The sequence below is a fragment of the Telopea speciosissima genome, chromosome 3, assembly GCF_018873765.1.
Source record: "Telopea speciosissima isolate NSW1024214 ecotype Mountain lineage chromosome 3, Tspe_v1, whole genome shotgun sequence".
NCBI lineage: Eukaryota > Viridiplantae > Streptophyta > Magnoliopsida > Proteales > Proteaceae > Telopea > Telopea speciosissima.
This window is the reverse complement of record NC_057918.1, coordinates 40,387,665-40,400,776: the sequence shown is the minus strand read 5'-3', so window position 1 is coordinate 40,400,776 and position 13,112 is coordinate 40,387,665. Positions and strand designations below refer to the sequence as shown.

Below are 13,112 nucleotides of genomic sequence, written 5' to 3'. Positions count from 1 at the left end.
TAAATCTGATTCAGATTAGTACACAATACTGACACAGAAGCTACAAGCACCCTCCATAAGATTGCAACTTCTCATACCCAAAGAGAAACAAAATTAACTCAACACGGCAGCAATACAATGGCAATCTTTCCATATGTGAATTCTGCAGGGCACGAATAGGTTGGCATTACCATCCCATCCTAAGGATTCTTCTGACTAGGACTAACTTCTAGAGTATACAATCTAAGAAAAGGCAACGAAAAATTGAATCCATATCATGGAATGTACAGAGTTACTTGCCATAAACAATAGAATCATACCAACCCGACCTACCACCCTTGTTACTGTTGAGTCAGAATGGATGGAGGAAGTAAAAACATCTTAAGATTTCACTAACTAATGGCATTGTGGTCTTCTAAACCATCCCCTAACAAAGAATTCATTAATTAATGGCATGGTGGTCTTCTAAATCAACTCCAAAGGGAAACAAAATTAACTCAATACAGCTGCAGTACAATGGCAATCTTTTCATTTGTGAAACCTGCAGGGCACGAATAAAATGGCAGAACCATCCCATCCAAAGTGTTCTTCTGACTAGGACCAACTCTTACTATAAAATCTAAGAAAAGGCAAAGAGATATTGAATCCATATCATGGAATGTACAGAATTACTTCCCATAAATAGAATCATACCAACCGACCTACCACCCTTGTTACTGTGAGTCAGAATGGATGAAGTAAAACATCTGAAGATTTCGCTAACTAATGGCACTGGTCATCTAAACCAACCCCACCCCAACACAAACAGGCAGAGAGAGAGGAATATGATTTGATAAAATTATATAGCTCTGCGTGAGACCGATTTCTAGTTGTCAACCTACATTTGTGTTAGTCCCAGATACAGGTCTTAGCAAGGGATGATTAAGACTCGGGTGAGCGACATTTCCCGGGGAAGTAAACATGACACTACTGGATGGGGCAGACGAAGAGGGATGAATGGCAGAGAGGGGTAACCGTGGTCCATATGCAAACATTTGTGGCCGTGGCATGAAAGACATATGTGGATGGCTTGCTTGGTTATTTCCATAAGCTGAGATATTTGTCAGTGCAGGTGATGCTGATATAAGTTGAGGCCTGTTGTTAACAGCACTACTACTTGCCACAGCAGCAGCACCTGGTAGGGTAGTGTTAGATGTTCCAGCAGGTCCAAAACGAGTTGAGATAATTCTGGCTCGTTCAGCCACAATCCTCTGCCTTGTCCTTTCCATCTGTTCACATTCTTTCATTAACAAGGTGTCCACCTCAGAAAACTGGTTCAGCTTCAGCTCTAGTCTCTTTAACTGCACCGACAATAAAAGCTTGTTCTCAATTTCTTCCAGGAAATACTATGTCAAAGAAAACATTTGGGAGTTAATACTGCAACATGTTCATTCATCTAATTTCTTGGAAACTCAAATCAATACTCCTCTTTGCAATGGATCATAGCCCACAAACCAACAAGTAATGACCTTAGCATCAAATTAATGGTCATATATGTGGACAGCAGATAGAGCTATTTCTTCCAAAAGAGGCCACATCTGAATGCATCCATAACAAAATAATTACAAACATAAAAATATAAGGCATCTTGAAAAACCGAGGACCATGACCCCAATAAAATGGTCAAAAGACCGAAGCAAGAGAATACAGAAGCAAAAGTCCCTGGTTACCTCTAAAACACACTAAGGAAGCAAAAGCCATAATTCCACCCCTTGAGAAACATGATAATAATAAAGGAAAGAGGACAAAATAAATGAAGAAGGTGAACAAATAAATGAAAAGAAAGCCAAATCTAGTGAATATGCATTGAAAACATAAAGCGAATCCAAAACTCACCACTTGAGAAACACTATAGGAGACAAAAGTCTGTTGAAAAATCAAATATTAACCACCTAGGCGCAGGACCAACCCAATGAAACAAAGAGAATTTTATAGAATCACCAAGACCAACCAGACTGCACAGGCTAGTGCCAATCTCATGAATGGCCAAAAGATTTTCTGAAAAGTTTCTCTCCCTACTAATGAACTGACCACAAGTGAAAATATAATTCAACTTTGAACAGATGAGCCAATAGCTCATTCTCTGCCATAACAGCAAAAGTAAGTTCACCATAACTTTCTGAAAACAGAATGGACCACAAGATCTTGGTCTCTTTGGAAAAGGCAGTTCAATAAGCTTTCAAACCACAACAGACAAGTATTGACACACCCTCCAACTTGGAAAGAATCCATACGATGCCTCAAATTTCAAAAGCAAAATCAGACATGTGACACTTGCTTGACCACCTATGCGTCGAATATGGACTTCCAGAAAGAAGAAAAAGGATTTGGGCATTTACCAGTAAGCAATCCCTTCATGACACTATTTTCAGCAGGTTTTTCAATGTGTGAGAGAACCATAATAAAATTATTAGAGTGCTTTCCCACTGGTTTATTCATTTGCAACTCTTTATTTAAGATTTCGCCACAATTGTAAAATCAAAAGTGTCATGAGCATCCTCCGGCTATCGTGAGCCCCATGCACACCATCTAATTGCAACTCATTTGCAACTCTTTGTTTAGGACTTTGCAGCATTTGTATAATCCGAAGGCAACATATCCTCTCAGGGCTATCTATAGACCTCATCCACCATCTAAGACCAAAGCTTTGAGGTGGGAGATCTCTCATAAAAAGGTTCTTACTGCTGAAGTGTTCCAAAAGAGGTGGGTGGACGTGTGCTGTCTCCTCACATTTTGCCTCATGCAAGATGGATGGCACATTGTTGATCATCGGTTGCATTATTTCCCTTTTGCTCCAAAAGCTTGGAACCATTTCTTGATAATGTTTTGGATGCATTGGGCCTTTCCTAAGAACATTTTGGAAGCAATTTAGTTTTGGCCTTTTGCTTCTTTCATGGAAAATTGCTCATCAAAAGCCTCTTAGAACTAAGGTTTTTCCAAAAAGAGGCAGATGGGCAGGTCCCTATGTCCTCCCATCTGCCTCATGTGCAAGGTGGAGGGGAACGTTGTGGATCATCTTAGGTTTCATTATTTCCCTTTCGCTTCAAAAGCTTGGGGAATTCAGATGGATTGGGTATTTCTTAAGAACATTGTGGAGGCAATGCAGCTTTGCTATTGATCATTTCTGTTAGAGGGGCAAATGTCTTTGGCAGGTCACATATCCTCATTTTTATTTTTCTTTTTTTACCCCCCAAGATAAGCCCCCCAGCAGCTACTCATTTAACAACGGGTCTATGATCTTAGGTTATATCCCTGCAAGTGAGCAGAAGATTGGTGCAATGAGAAGCATTAAATCTAATTCAGGTTTAGGTCACAGTTACAGGCTAAAAAGAAAATTTAAGTAAAGGTGAGTATGAAACACTCAAACACCGCTAACAGAAGTTGGACAATAACAAGAACAAAATATACGATAAAGAAAACACACCTAAGGAAAATTGACAATATAGAAACTAGAGCAGAAGTAGGGCTGATGGGTAGAGAACTCGTAATTTTCTGAACCACTGGTCAGACACGGCTGAAACTCAAGTTGAGCTGCCCTTCTGGGTAGTCTTATCACTGGTCAATAGATGGCTAATTTCTCAAGTCAATAATAACATGTTGTGATGGAACCTATCAGGGGTGATCAAGAAACAGAGCAGACTGATGACAGGGAAATAGAAGCAAGTACAAAACTATGGGTTTTAATAGACTGGCTTAACACAGAGGGAGGACACAGGAAGCTATATACGAGATAGAAAGCGATCTGCCAAAGGAATCAGAAGACCTGAACAGATTTGCTAACAAAAACAGAGTCGTTAGGGTTCTTCCTGTTGCAATAGTGTAACATACATACAACCCTAACCGAAGAAACGCACGCACATCCCATTGGGTATGGGTTTTGTCATAACCGACCCTATACAAGTTGTAACACTCCCTAATGTAGTCCTAGAATAGGTGATAATCCTACTAGGAGCCAATTGGAATCAAGCTTTGGTCAAGCCTGCTGTTTAGGGCTGATTTGGGGCTGTTTTAGGGCAAAATTAGGGTTTAGGATGGGAATTTGGGAATGGGGTTTATAGGGTTTTAATCTGCAGGTTTAGAGGGTCATTATGATATAAAAATATCTGGATTTGGTTAGGTTTCAAAATTCTGCAGATTTAGGGTTAGGGTTCCGGGTTTTTAAAATTAGGAAAATAGCCAAAACTGGGGTTTACAGTAGGATTCAGGGGCAGGGCTTAAGGTTGAGTGTTAGAGGGACTAGGGGGAAGGTTCGGCTGCAGCAGGGAGGTTTTCTGATGGCTGAATATGTCCCAGCAGAAAATTAGGGTTTTTTAGGGTTTAAAGGATAAGAGGGATTTTAGGGTTTGGCTGGACAGAATGGGCAGCAAGTCTGGTCGAGTGGGGGAGATGGTATGGGAAGGCTGTGCTCTGATTTTGGTGTAAAACAGAGGTAGGATGATGGCTGGATAATGCCTAGATGATCTAGGGTTTTGGAAATTCAAATAGAAAAACAAGAGGGATCGAAAGGGGGAGGGAAGGAAACTAAAAACAGAAATTTAAATCTCAACTTACTATAGGATTCCACCGGCAGCAAGTTAAGGGATGAAGGATGAAATCACCTTCGAAGAGAGACCCTCCCAGCCGTCACGGCGTAAGGAGTCGCAGGATTCCACCCACCCTTCCACCTTGATGTACCCACAAGGATGCAAACACTCTTGAAGAGTAAGGAGCAACAGCAGCAGTCAGCCAGCAGCAGAAAACAGTCTTTTAATTCAAATTTCAATTGTGGGGGAGCCTCCCACGATCTCTTATATTTATAATAAGGCCATAGGCCAATTCCTACTACAAATTAAATACCTCTCCTTCACAAAAACGTGGAAGGGAGAGGTTTAAGTCTAATTAATTACTTAAAACAGTATAATGACTTAACTACCCCTACTAACTTAAAAATAAAAGAATATAATTTAGAACAATTAACTTAAGTGAAGATTCCATACTAGCCAATAGGATATAAGAACCTATTAGCCAATAGGAACATTTCACTTAAATTAGACCAATTGAACCAATTGGATGCAACCAATTTAAGCCGGTTCAATCTAAAAAACAGAAAAATAACTAAGTATGGCAAAATAGAAATCCTAGCCTACGGCTCCCTATTTAAACCCTAAGTTTAGGGTTTCTTCTTCTTCTTCTTCCTTCTTGGAGCTGCATTACTCCCCCTCAAGTTGGTGCATGGATATCATACCCAACTTGCTTAACAAATAACCAAACTGATCATGCCCCAAAGCTTTTGTCAAAATGTCTACCAATTGTTCAGTTGAAGTAACACATTGTGTCTTGATCAATCCACTTTACAATTTTTCCCGAACTATGTGAATCGATTTCTGTGTGTTTTGTCCTCTCATGAAAGAAAGGGTCCGAAGCTGTGTGGAACGCAGCTTGATTATCACAGTAAAGATCCATTGGGATTGGATGGGAATACCTAAGTCCTTAAGAAGATATTTCAACAAAGTTAACTCACATGTGGCTATTGCCATAGCTTGATATTCAGCTTCAGCTGAAGAGCGTGAAACTGATAGCTGTCACAGGATCTGGGCAACCCAAGGCGTAGGAGGGGCCTAGACACCGCGGCGACACCAAGAAAGTGCCTAGGTGACCCAAGGTGGTGTCCAGAAAGGGGTGCCTGGACGCCTAGGCGACGACTTGACAACTATGAACTGAGCTCAGTTCAGGTAGCTGTTAAGTTCTAAGAGTATGAAGAATCTCACGTGTTTTGAAGAGGAATTAGACTGGAAGGAGTTGAAGTTGAAGAACTATAAAAGCCACAGAGAATCCACCTGCGAGTTACACTAGGAGTCCACCTAGCAATAGAGAAATCCACCTCTATAGCACACACACAGTGAATCCACATTGAAGAAAACTAACAGCAACATTCATCAATCTCAAAAACATGTTATTAAAGAGAAGGGGTTTATCGCTTTATACAGCAGAGGAAAGGCCCAAAGATTGCGATTAACAACGCATAAGCTATCTAAATTGGAATTGGAAACTACTGTAATCATAAGTAGAAACTTCATCATTTAGAAAATCTTGTAGACCAAGGGAATCTGAGATCTCTTAGGAAAATCTTCTTAATTGAAACAAGGCTACAACTGCAATGCCCCGCTTTTGACATTTTATTATTTTAATATTATTTGGAATAATTGTGAGTATTTTATTGTTATTGGATTACTTTAATATGAGTTAATGTGCATAGTACTCTATATGCTATTATATTTTATTTATATTTATATTATTTAATGTGAAGTGTAGTATATTATAATATATGGTCTTATATATATATATATATATATATTAATTAGATTTTATAAATTTAAGGTGAATAATGAAGCATGTGGTGGTGGAAACGTGAAGGGTTAATGGGATTTCGTACTATAAAGCATGATTATTAGGTGTTAATGTTGATTAGGAGTTAGTGAAGGATTAAGGTGTGGCAGCACCCTATTGAAACACATGGGTTAGCAAGGGGCTGCGACCATGTGCATGTGGGGTATGTGGTGGTGGCCTTGCAAGTAGCCACCTAGCATTGCTTATGAGGTGTCACCTGATTTTGTAATTGGGATTTAATCTTGGTTTGACCAATGTAAGTGGTTTAATGAGTTTAATTAGTATATTAAATCAGATTAGGTTAGTACTAAGTTAGTAATATGGGTTACTTGAAATTAGAAATTAGATTAAGAGGGTCCTAACTCTTGCGAGGGCTAAGCTAGGTTTAGTTAGAGCATTCAAGGCTGGTTTGTTGGAACTCTGGACTTTGAGAAAAAGAAGGAGATGGGAGTAGAGGGAGCTGCTTAATCCAGGAGTGCAATTAGATAGGTTTTTTGATGCAGGACAATTTCGATGGATTGACCCGAACCCGTTTGTGAACCCAAACCAAGATGAACCGGGTCCAATTTGAGAGTTTGGATCTAGTAGGATTTTATTTTCAGTTTCTTTGTTAGTAAGTTTCCATATAGTTAGGATTTTACTTTCGGTTTCTTTGTTAGCAAGTTTCCATATAGTTAGGATTTTATTTTCTTTAAATAAGGCTGTAATCCACGGTATATGGAATGAAAGAATGAATTGAAGCCTAAGCTGTGTGCATGTGCAATCCCCCCCTCCTTCTTCTACTTCTTCTTCTTCTCAAGGTTTCTCCTCTTCTCCCCCTGCTGCTTCTTCTTCTTCCTCTGCTAATCAGTTTTCTTCTAAGATTTCCCCTCTCCTATTCTGTCCTCCATTATATATGGAAACTTGCTAACAAAGAAACCGAAAGTAAAATCCTAACTATATGGAAACTTACTAACAAAGAAACCGAAAATAAAATCCTACTAGATCCAAACACTCAAACTGGACCTGGTTCATCTTGGTTTGGGTTCACAAACGGGTTTGGGTCAATCCATCGAAATTGTCTTGCATCAACTCTCCCGATGTTGAGAAAAACTCGTCCACGAGTTTTAAAAAAGGAGAGGATCAACACCACTCGATCAACATCTACGATCAACAGCTTGGATGGGGTGAACGTACGGATGTAATCATAAAGACAAGGACGACACTCCTCAAAGTACTTCAAGGGGATGATGAATTCTACATGCCCAACCTTAATATCGTCAGACATATCCATAGGGCTATATGTGTCGCCTTCCATTGTGTTCTTGACCTCCATAGTTTCAAACTCAAGCTCCTTAGGATCCTCTTGGCTGGTCACGATCATCACAGTTGTTAAAGGGCTAAGTCCCTTGGTCTCGACCTCATTGTCCACTAATGCGACCATATTGCTTTCGACGTCTTCCACATGAGTCTCGGTAGCAGGAACTTCGCAGGCTGGATCTTCCTTGAAGACAAAAATTACTGATACTTCTTCATTCTCAATCAACGTTGCTTCAATGTCAGGCTCTTCAGGGACTGTCCTATTAGCAGGCGGGGCAGCCATTTGCTTTTCATGGATAACTGGAAGGGTTTTCAAGACCTCTCCAATCTGTTGAAACAAACGATCCAACCGTTCAAGTCTCAAGAGCTCTTTATCTTGTGTTGATTTGTTCGTGAAATCCCATGACCATTCAGTATTGCAGTTCACTTGTAACTTACTTAGGCATGAAAATTGGATGTTCAGTGCACAACAATCATCATAAATATTACGGCCTTGAAGAATATTCTTTGCTGAAACGGCACTCAGGAGTGACTGATACTGGACATAAGCAATAGCAGACTGATGAAATATCTTGATCTTTTCAACAAATCCATAAGGAGAAAACACTTGATGCAACACTTTCACGGTTATAGGACAGAGCGACTTGTGGATTGTAACTAAAAGAATTCGGTTGGGTTGTGGTTTGGAGAAATTTGATAGCACAATTGTAAATACAATGAAGTTTATAAGGACGGTGGCAAAATTGTAATTAAATTGAAATTGCTAAATGGATGGCAGATTTGTAATTATGGGGATTCAACTAAAATTCTGGATTACACATGAGAGATGGGGGTAGACTTGGAACTAAAAACAAAAATAGGACAAACAGGAATATGGGGGTAGGTGAGGGGTATTACTGGAAAGTGAGGTATTAAAAGAAGGCACAAAAGAGAAATCGTCTCTTCCTTCAGCTGAAATCCATGCCGGAAAATCCAGGAGCAGAAGAAGGAGAGAACTCCTTCGTTCGGTCTCGGATGGGCCAGAAACTTTAGGACGAGGTCGCTTTTGCCTAGAGTTATGTAACCTTGTACTTCCAATCTTTGAATAGGAAGTTGAATATCAAAGTACGCTGCTGCAATTTGGCGCAAGTTGCAGAACCAAATCTAGTGTCAAGTCGATATCTCTCAGCCGGAGAAGATCTAGATCCAGAAATTCAAGGGCTTTGCTCGCCTAGAGTAGCCCTACTTTCGCCCAAGTTCTTGTGTCGATTGAAGCTGTAATGATTGAGTTTCGATGAACTGCTTGTTCACTTATGCCCAAAACAGAAAACTGGGAAGCGATTCTCTCTCTCTCTCTGTCTGAAACTTTTTTCCTTTCTTGTTTTTTTTTTCCTGGTGGAACCTGAAGAGGGGAAAGGAACATGGTGGGGTTGGTGCTGAAAAAAAAAAAAAAAAAAAAACAACGAGAAGAAGGGGTGGTTCGAATGGTTTCCAGAAAGGGGGAAAAGAAACGATGGGATTCAGGCTTTTTTTTTTTTCCTAGCTCTGGCGGAATCAATAAGGTGGGTGATGGTGGGTTGGGGATTATGTTCAAGGGATCGAAAGGGATGGGATTGGGGTCTGGGTTTTCGATTCGACCTCTGTGTCCACAAAGACGATTCCCCTTTTTTTTTTCTTTTTTTTTTTTTTTAAATGTGGGAATGATAGATGGGGTTGAAAGGTCACGGACAGAATGCGATGATGCGACAATGATGGGTGCTACGGCAAATGCTTTGGGGTTTTACGGAAATCAAAGGGAAGGTAGGGGTTGCTGCTGGTGTTGTTCGGTCACAACCGCAGAGAAAAGAAATTAGGAAATAGAGAGGAAGAAGAATAGACTGGGAAAAAGAAATCACAAGGGAAGGAAGAAGATGGGATCCTTCGGCTCTGATACCAGATAGGTGGGGGACAGAAATCAAGAAGAGGATTGAAGGAGATAGAAGAAGAAACCAGAGGAAGAAGGGAGAAATCACACAGGAGAAAGGGAAAGAAGGAGACGCAACAAGAGAAGGGAGCGTCCAAAGACCGGGGGGGGTTGCACACCACACGCACAAACTTTCTTTTCAATTCATTCTTCCATATCCAATACCGTGGATTACAGCCCTATTTAAAGAAAATAAAATCCTAACTATATGGAAACTTGCTAACAAAGAAACCGAAAGTAAAATCCTAACTATATGGAAACTTACTAACAAAGAAACCGAAAATAAAATCCTACTAGATCCAAACACTCAAACTGAACCCGGTTCATCTTGGTTTGGGTTCATAAACAGGTTCGGGTCAATCCATCGAAATTGTCCTGCATCATTTTTGCGAGGGATTAAACTGCTGATAACATAGATAACTAAGAAGCAGTGTTGTTGGAACCTTGCATTGAGGATGGGTTGAAGGGGACAGCAGAGCATTGAAGGTGGAACTTGAAGTTCATAGGAATTTGAAATTGAGATCCCAGGTAAGAGTACATTAGGATTTGATTTGGTAGATTTCATTAAACTTTTAATGACTGTTACAATTGAGTTATTTCTATTATTAGGATGAAGAATTGATTTCATTTGAGGCTGGGAATTAGAAGTACAGTTGCTGGGACACTGACTTGAAGAAAGAATATCAGAAGACCAAGAAGAGAAAGAAGAAATTGGATTAAGGTAAAATTATTAGCTTCTTCGATTTGATGCTCAATTAGTATGTTAAATTGAGAGATTGGGATGAATGAGAAGATTGTTTTATTCGTTTAATTTGATATTTTAAGTTAGAATTGTATGGGTTAGAAAACCTATTTGTGAAGATTAGTGCATAAGGGTCAAAATCCCAATTGATTTGTGTTAGAACAGGGGAACCAAAACCAGATTCGGACCTGGGCTGAAACCCAGGTGCCAGGTGACCAGCTTGACGATCCAGTCAACCAGATGGTGCAGGTCGGCAACCAGGAGTCGACCGGCAGACTTAGGTGGGTTCTGGAACTTTCAACCAGGATCTACAGGTCGACTGGTAACTTCGACCGGCAGACCCCTGAAATTGATTGAAGTATTTTAAGACGGAGTTTGTGGGTAGATATTTAGCAGTCTGTGATTACCTTCAAACCGTATTAAATGTTATGTAATGCTCTCTGTATAGGTGTTTCATAACCATACAAGTACACCGATCGTTGTTGATACAAATATTAAAGAGACTAGAGGAAAGAGATCACGGTTATGTATGTGATATGATGTAATATATGATGTGATATACTTGTATGCATGACATGGGGAGATTATGTATGCTTAATGATAAGTGATATGCTAAGATGTATGTAATGCTCAATTAATGTGTGATTGTGATAGGTTTCTCAGTAAATAATGCTTGCAATCATGAATGACGATGATGAATGATATGAATGATAATGTAACATGAATGACGATGATGAATGATATGAACGATAATGTAACATGAATGATGGATATGTTTATAAGATTACCCTGTGACTACATCTCCTTTCCAATAGGGGGTTATGTACTGGATGGTCTTATGTGTAGGATGTGTCCATCCTAGCACTCCTGGTCTGGAATAAGGTGTAGACATGGGCCTAATCGATTCTTGAGCATGTCCTTCCTGGTGCTCATGGTGACCAGATACATGGTATAGACATGTGGTCTAGTAAAATGTTTTAATCCTAGAGCATGTTCTCCCTAGTGTTCATGGTGACTGAATACACGGAGTAAACATGTGTAGTGAATGTTTAATGGTAGAGCATGTCCATCCTAGTGCTCATGGTGACCAGATACACAGTGTAGACATGTGGTCTATCCTTGCTAGATGGCATTCCTCCCTAGTGCTCATGGTGACTGGATACATGGAGTAGAACATTTATCTTTATATGATGATGCCGCATCACTCCTCCCTAGGGCTGCAGTGCTTGGGATACATGAGTAGAATAAGTGATGTGAGGCCGGCTAACCTCACCCATGTTCTGCACATTCAGTAGTTCACTATAATGGCTAGACTTGACCTAATTAAGAAATGAAGTATATTTACTATTATCTATGCACTTGTACACTTGTATGAATAATAGCATAATTACCTCACCGGGTTTTCAGCTCACCCCTTTATTTGTTGATATTTTCAGATGATGAGAAACGTGAAGAGGCTTGTACAGCTCCAAAGTTTGAGGGTTGAGAACCCAAAGAAAGGGCTTGAGAGCCTAGTGGACATTTTGTGGTTATGTGAACAGTTTCTTTTGAAATGTATATCTCTTTTTTTTTTTATGTTATTAAACAATTTTTTTATGCACATAAATGTAAATATTTGCCACCATTGTTAGGGATGTAAACGGATATTCGTAAATCCGTATTCGATCTGCATTCGTATCCGTTTAGGAGAATCCGAATCCGTCCGAAACTAATCGGATACAAATATAATAATCCCCCTATCCGACCGATTATTATCCGATTCGTTTAGCAGTCCGACAGTAATAAAATATCTGAAATATAACTCTGTGTTTGTCTATCCTTTTAAGTTACCTTATTGGATTTTGTTATTTTATTTTTATAAATTTATAAGTTAAGATAATGTGATTCTTTTTCTAGATTTGCTATTGGTTTATATATATTGTTTTATGCAATGTGATACATGGAATTACATATCTATTAAAAAATCAAAAATAAAAAACGTAAGAGAATAAAATACTAAGAAGAATAGAAGAAAGGGTAGTTACTGAACTCTCAAGTCTCAACCCTAACCCTCATCGTAAAAACGGTAAATATGTCAATGGATAGTCGAAAAATCGTATTGGATCCGTATTCATATTCATTTAGGAGAACCTGTGTTTAAAAAATCACTATCCGGAAATTATCCGAATCCGTCCGAAAACCGATAGGATATTATCCGAATCCGTCCGAATATAATCGGATACGAATATGATAATGCCACTATCCGACCGAATTCGATCCGTTTACATCCCTAACCAATGTATAAACGTTACTTGAAATATTATTCAAACTTTATGCTTCCGCTGTGTTAATTGTGATACTGGGACAAATGTCTTTGCTTTTATACCTATGATTGTGATCTTCTGGATCAGCACTCACGAGAGCAGTACCTTGTACCTTGTTCGGGTTCTGGTCATTACAACAACTCAGCCTTATCCCAACTAAATGGGGTCGGCAACATGGATCCTTGCACCACTTCTCCTAAGGTCATTTTAGGTCTACCGCTAGCTCTTTCAGTTCCTTCAATTTGAATCAAATCACTCCTCTATACTAGAGCATCCAAAGGCCTTTGTTGAACATGGTCATGCGACCTTAAACGAATTTGTCGTAGCTTATCATGTATCGGAGCTACTCACATATCAGCTCTAATATGATCATTCCTTACTTTTCCTTCCTAGTTTTGTCACTCATCCGTCTCAAAATCTTCATCTCTGCTATACTGAGTTT

The 13,112-nt window shown here is 39.5% G+C and overlaps 1 protein-coding gene across 2 annotated transcripts in view; it reads right to left on the bottom strand.

Moving 5' to 3' along the window:
• Window positions 1–792: 792 nt before the first annotated feature.
• The window catches only part of LOC122656835 (SWI/SNF complex subunit SWI3C-like), a 34,512-nt gene continuing 22,192 nt past the window's right edge, over window positions 793–13,112 (bottom strand). For both annotated transcript variants that reach the window (XM_043851497.1, XM_043851499.1), the window contains exon 9: window positions 793–1,319. In XM_043851497.1, coding sequence (XP_043707432.1) covers window positions 852–1,319 — 468 coding nt within the window. In that variant the 3' untranslated portion in view covers window positions 793–851. The remainder of the gene's footprint in view (window positions 1,320–13,112) is intronic.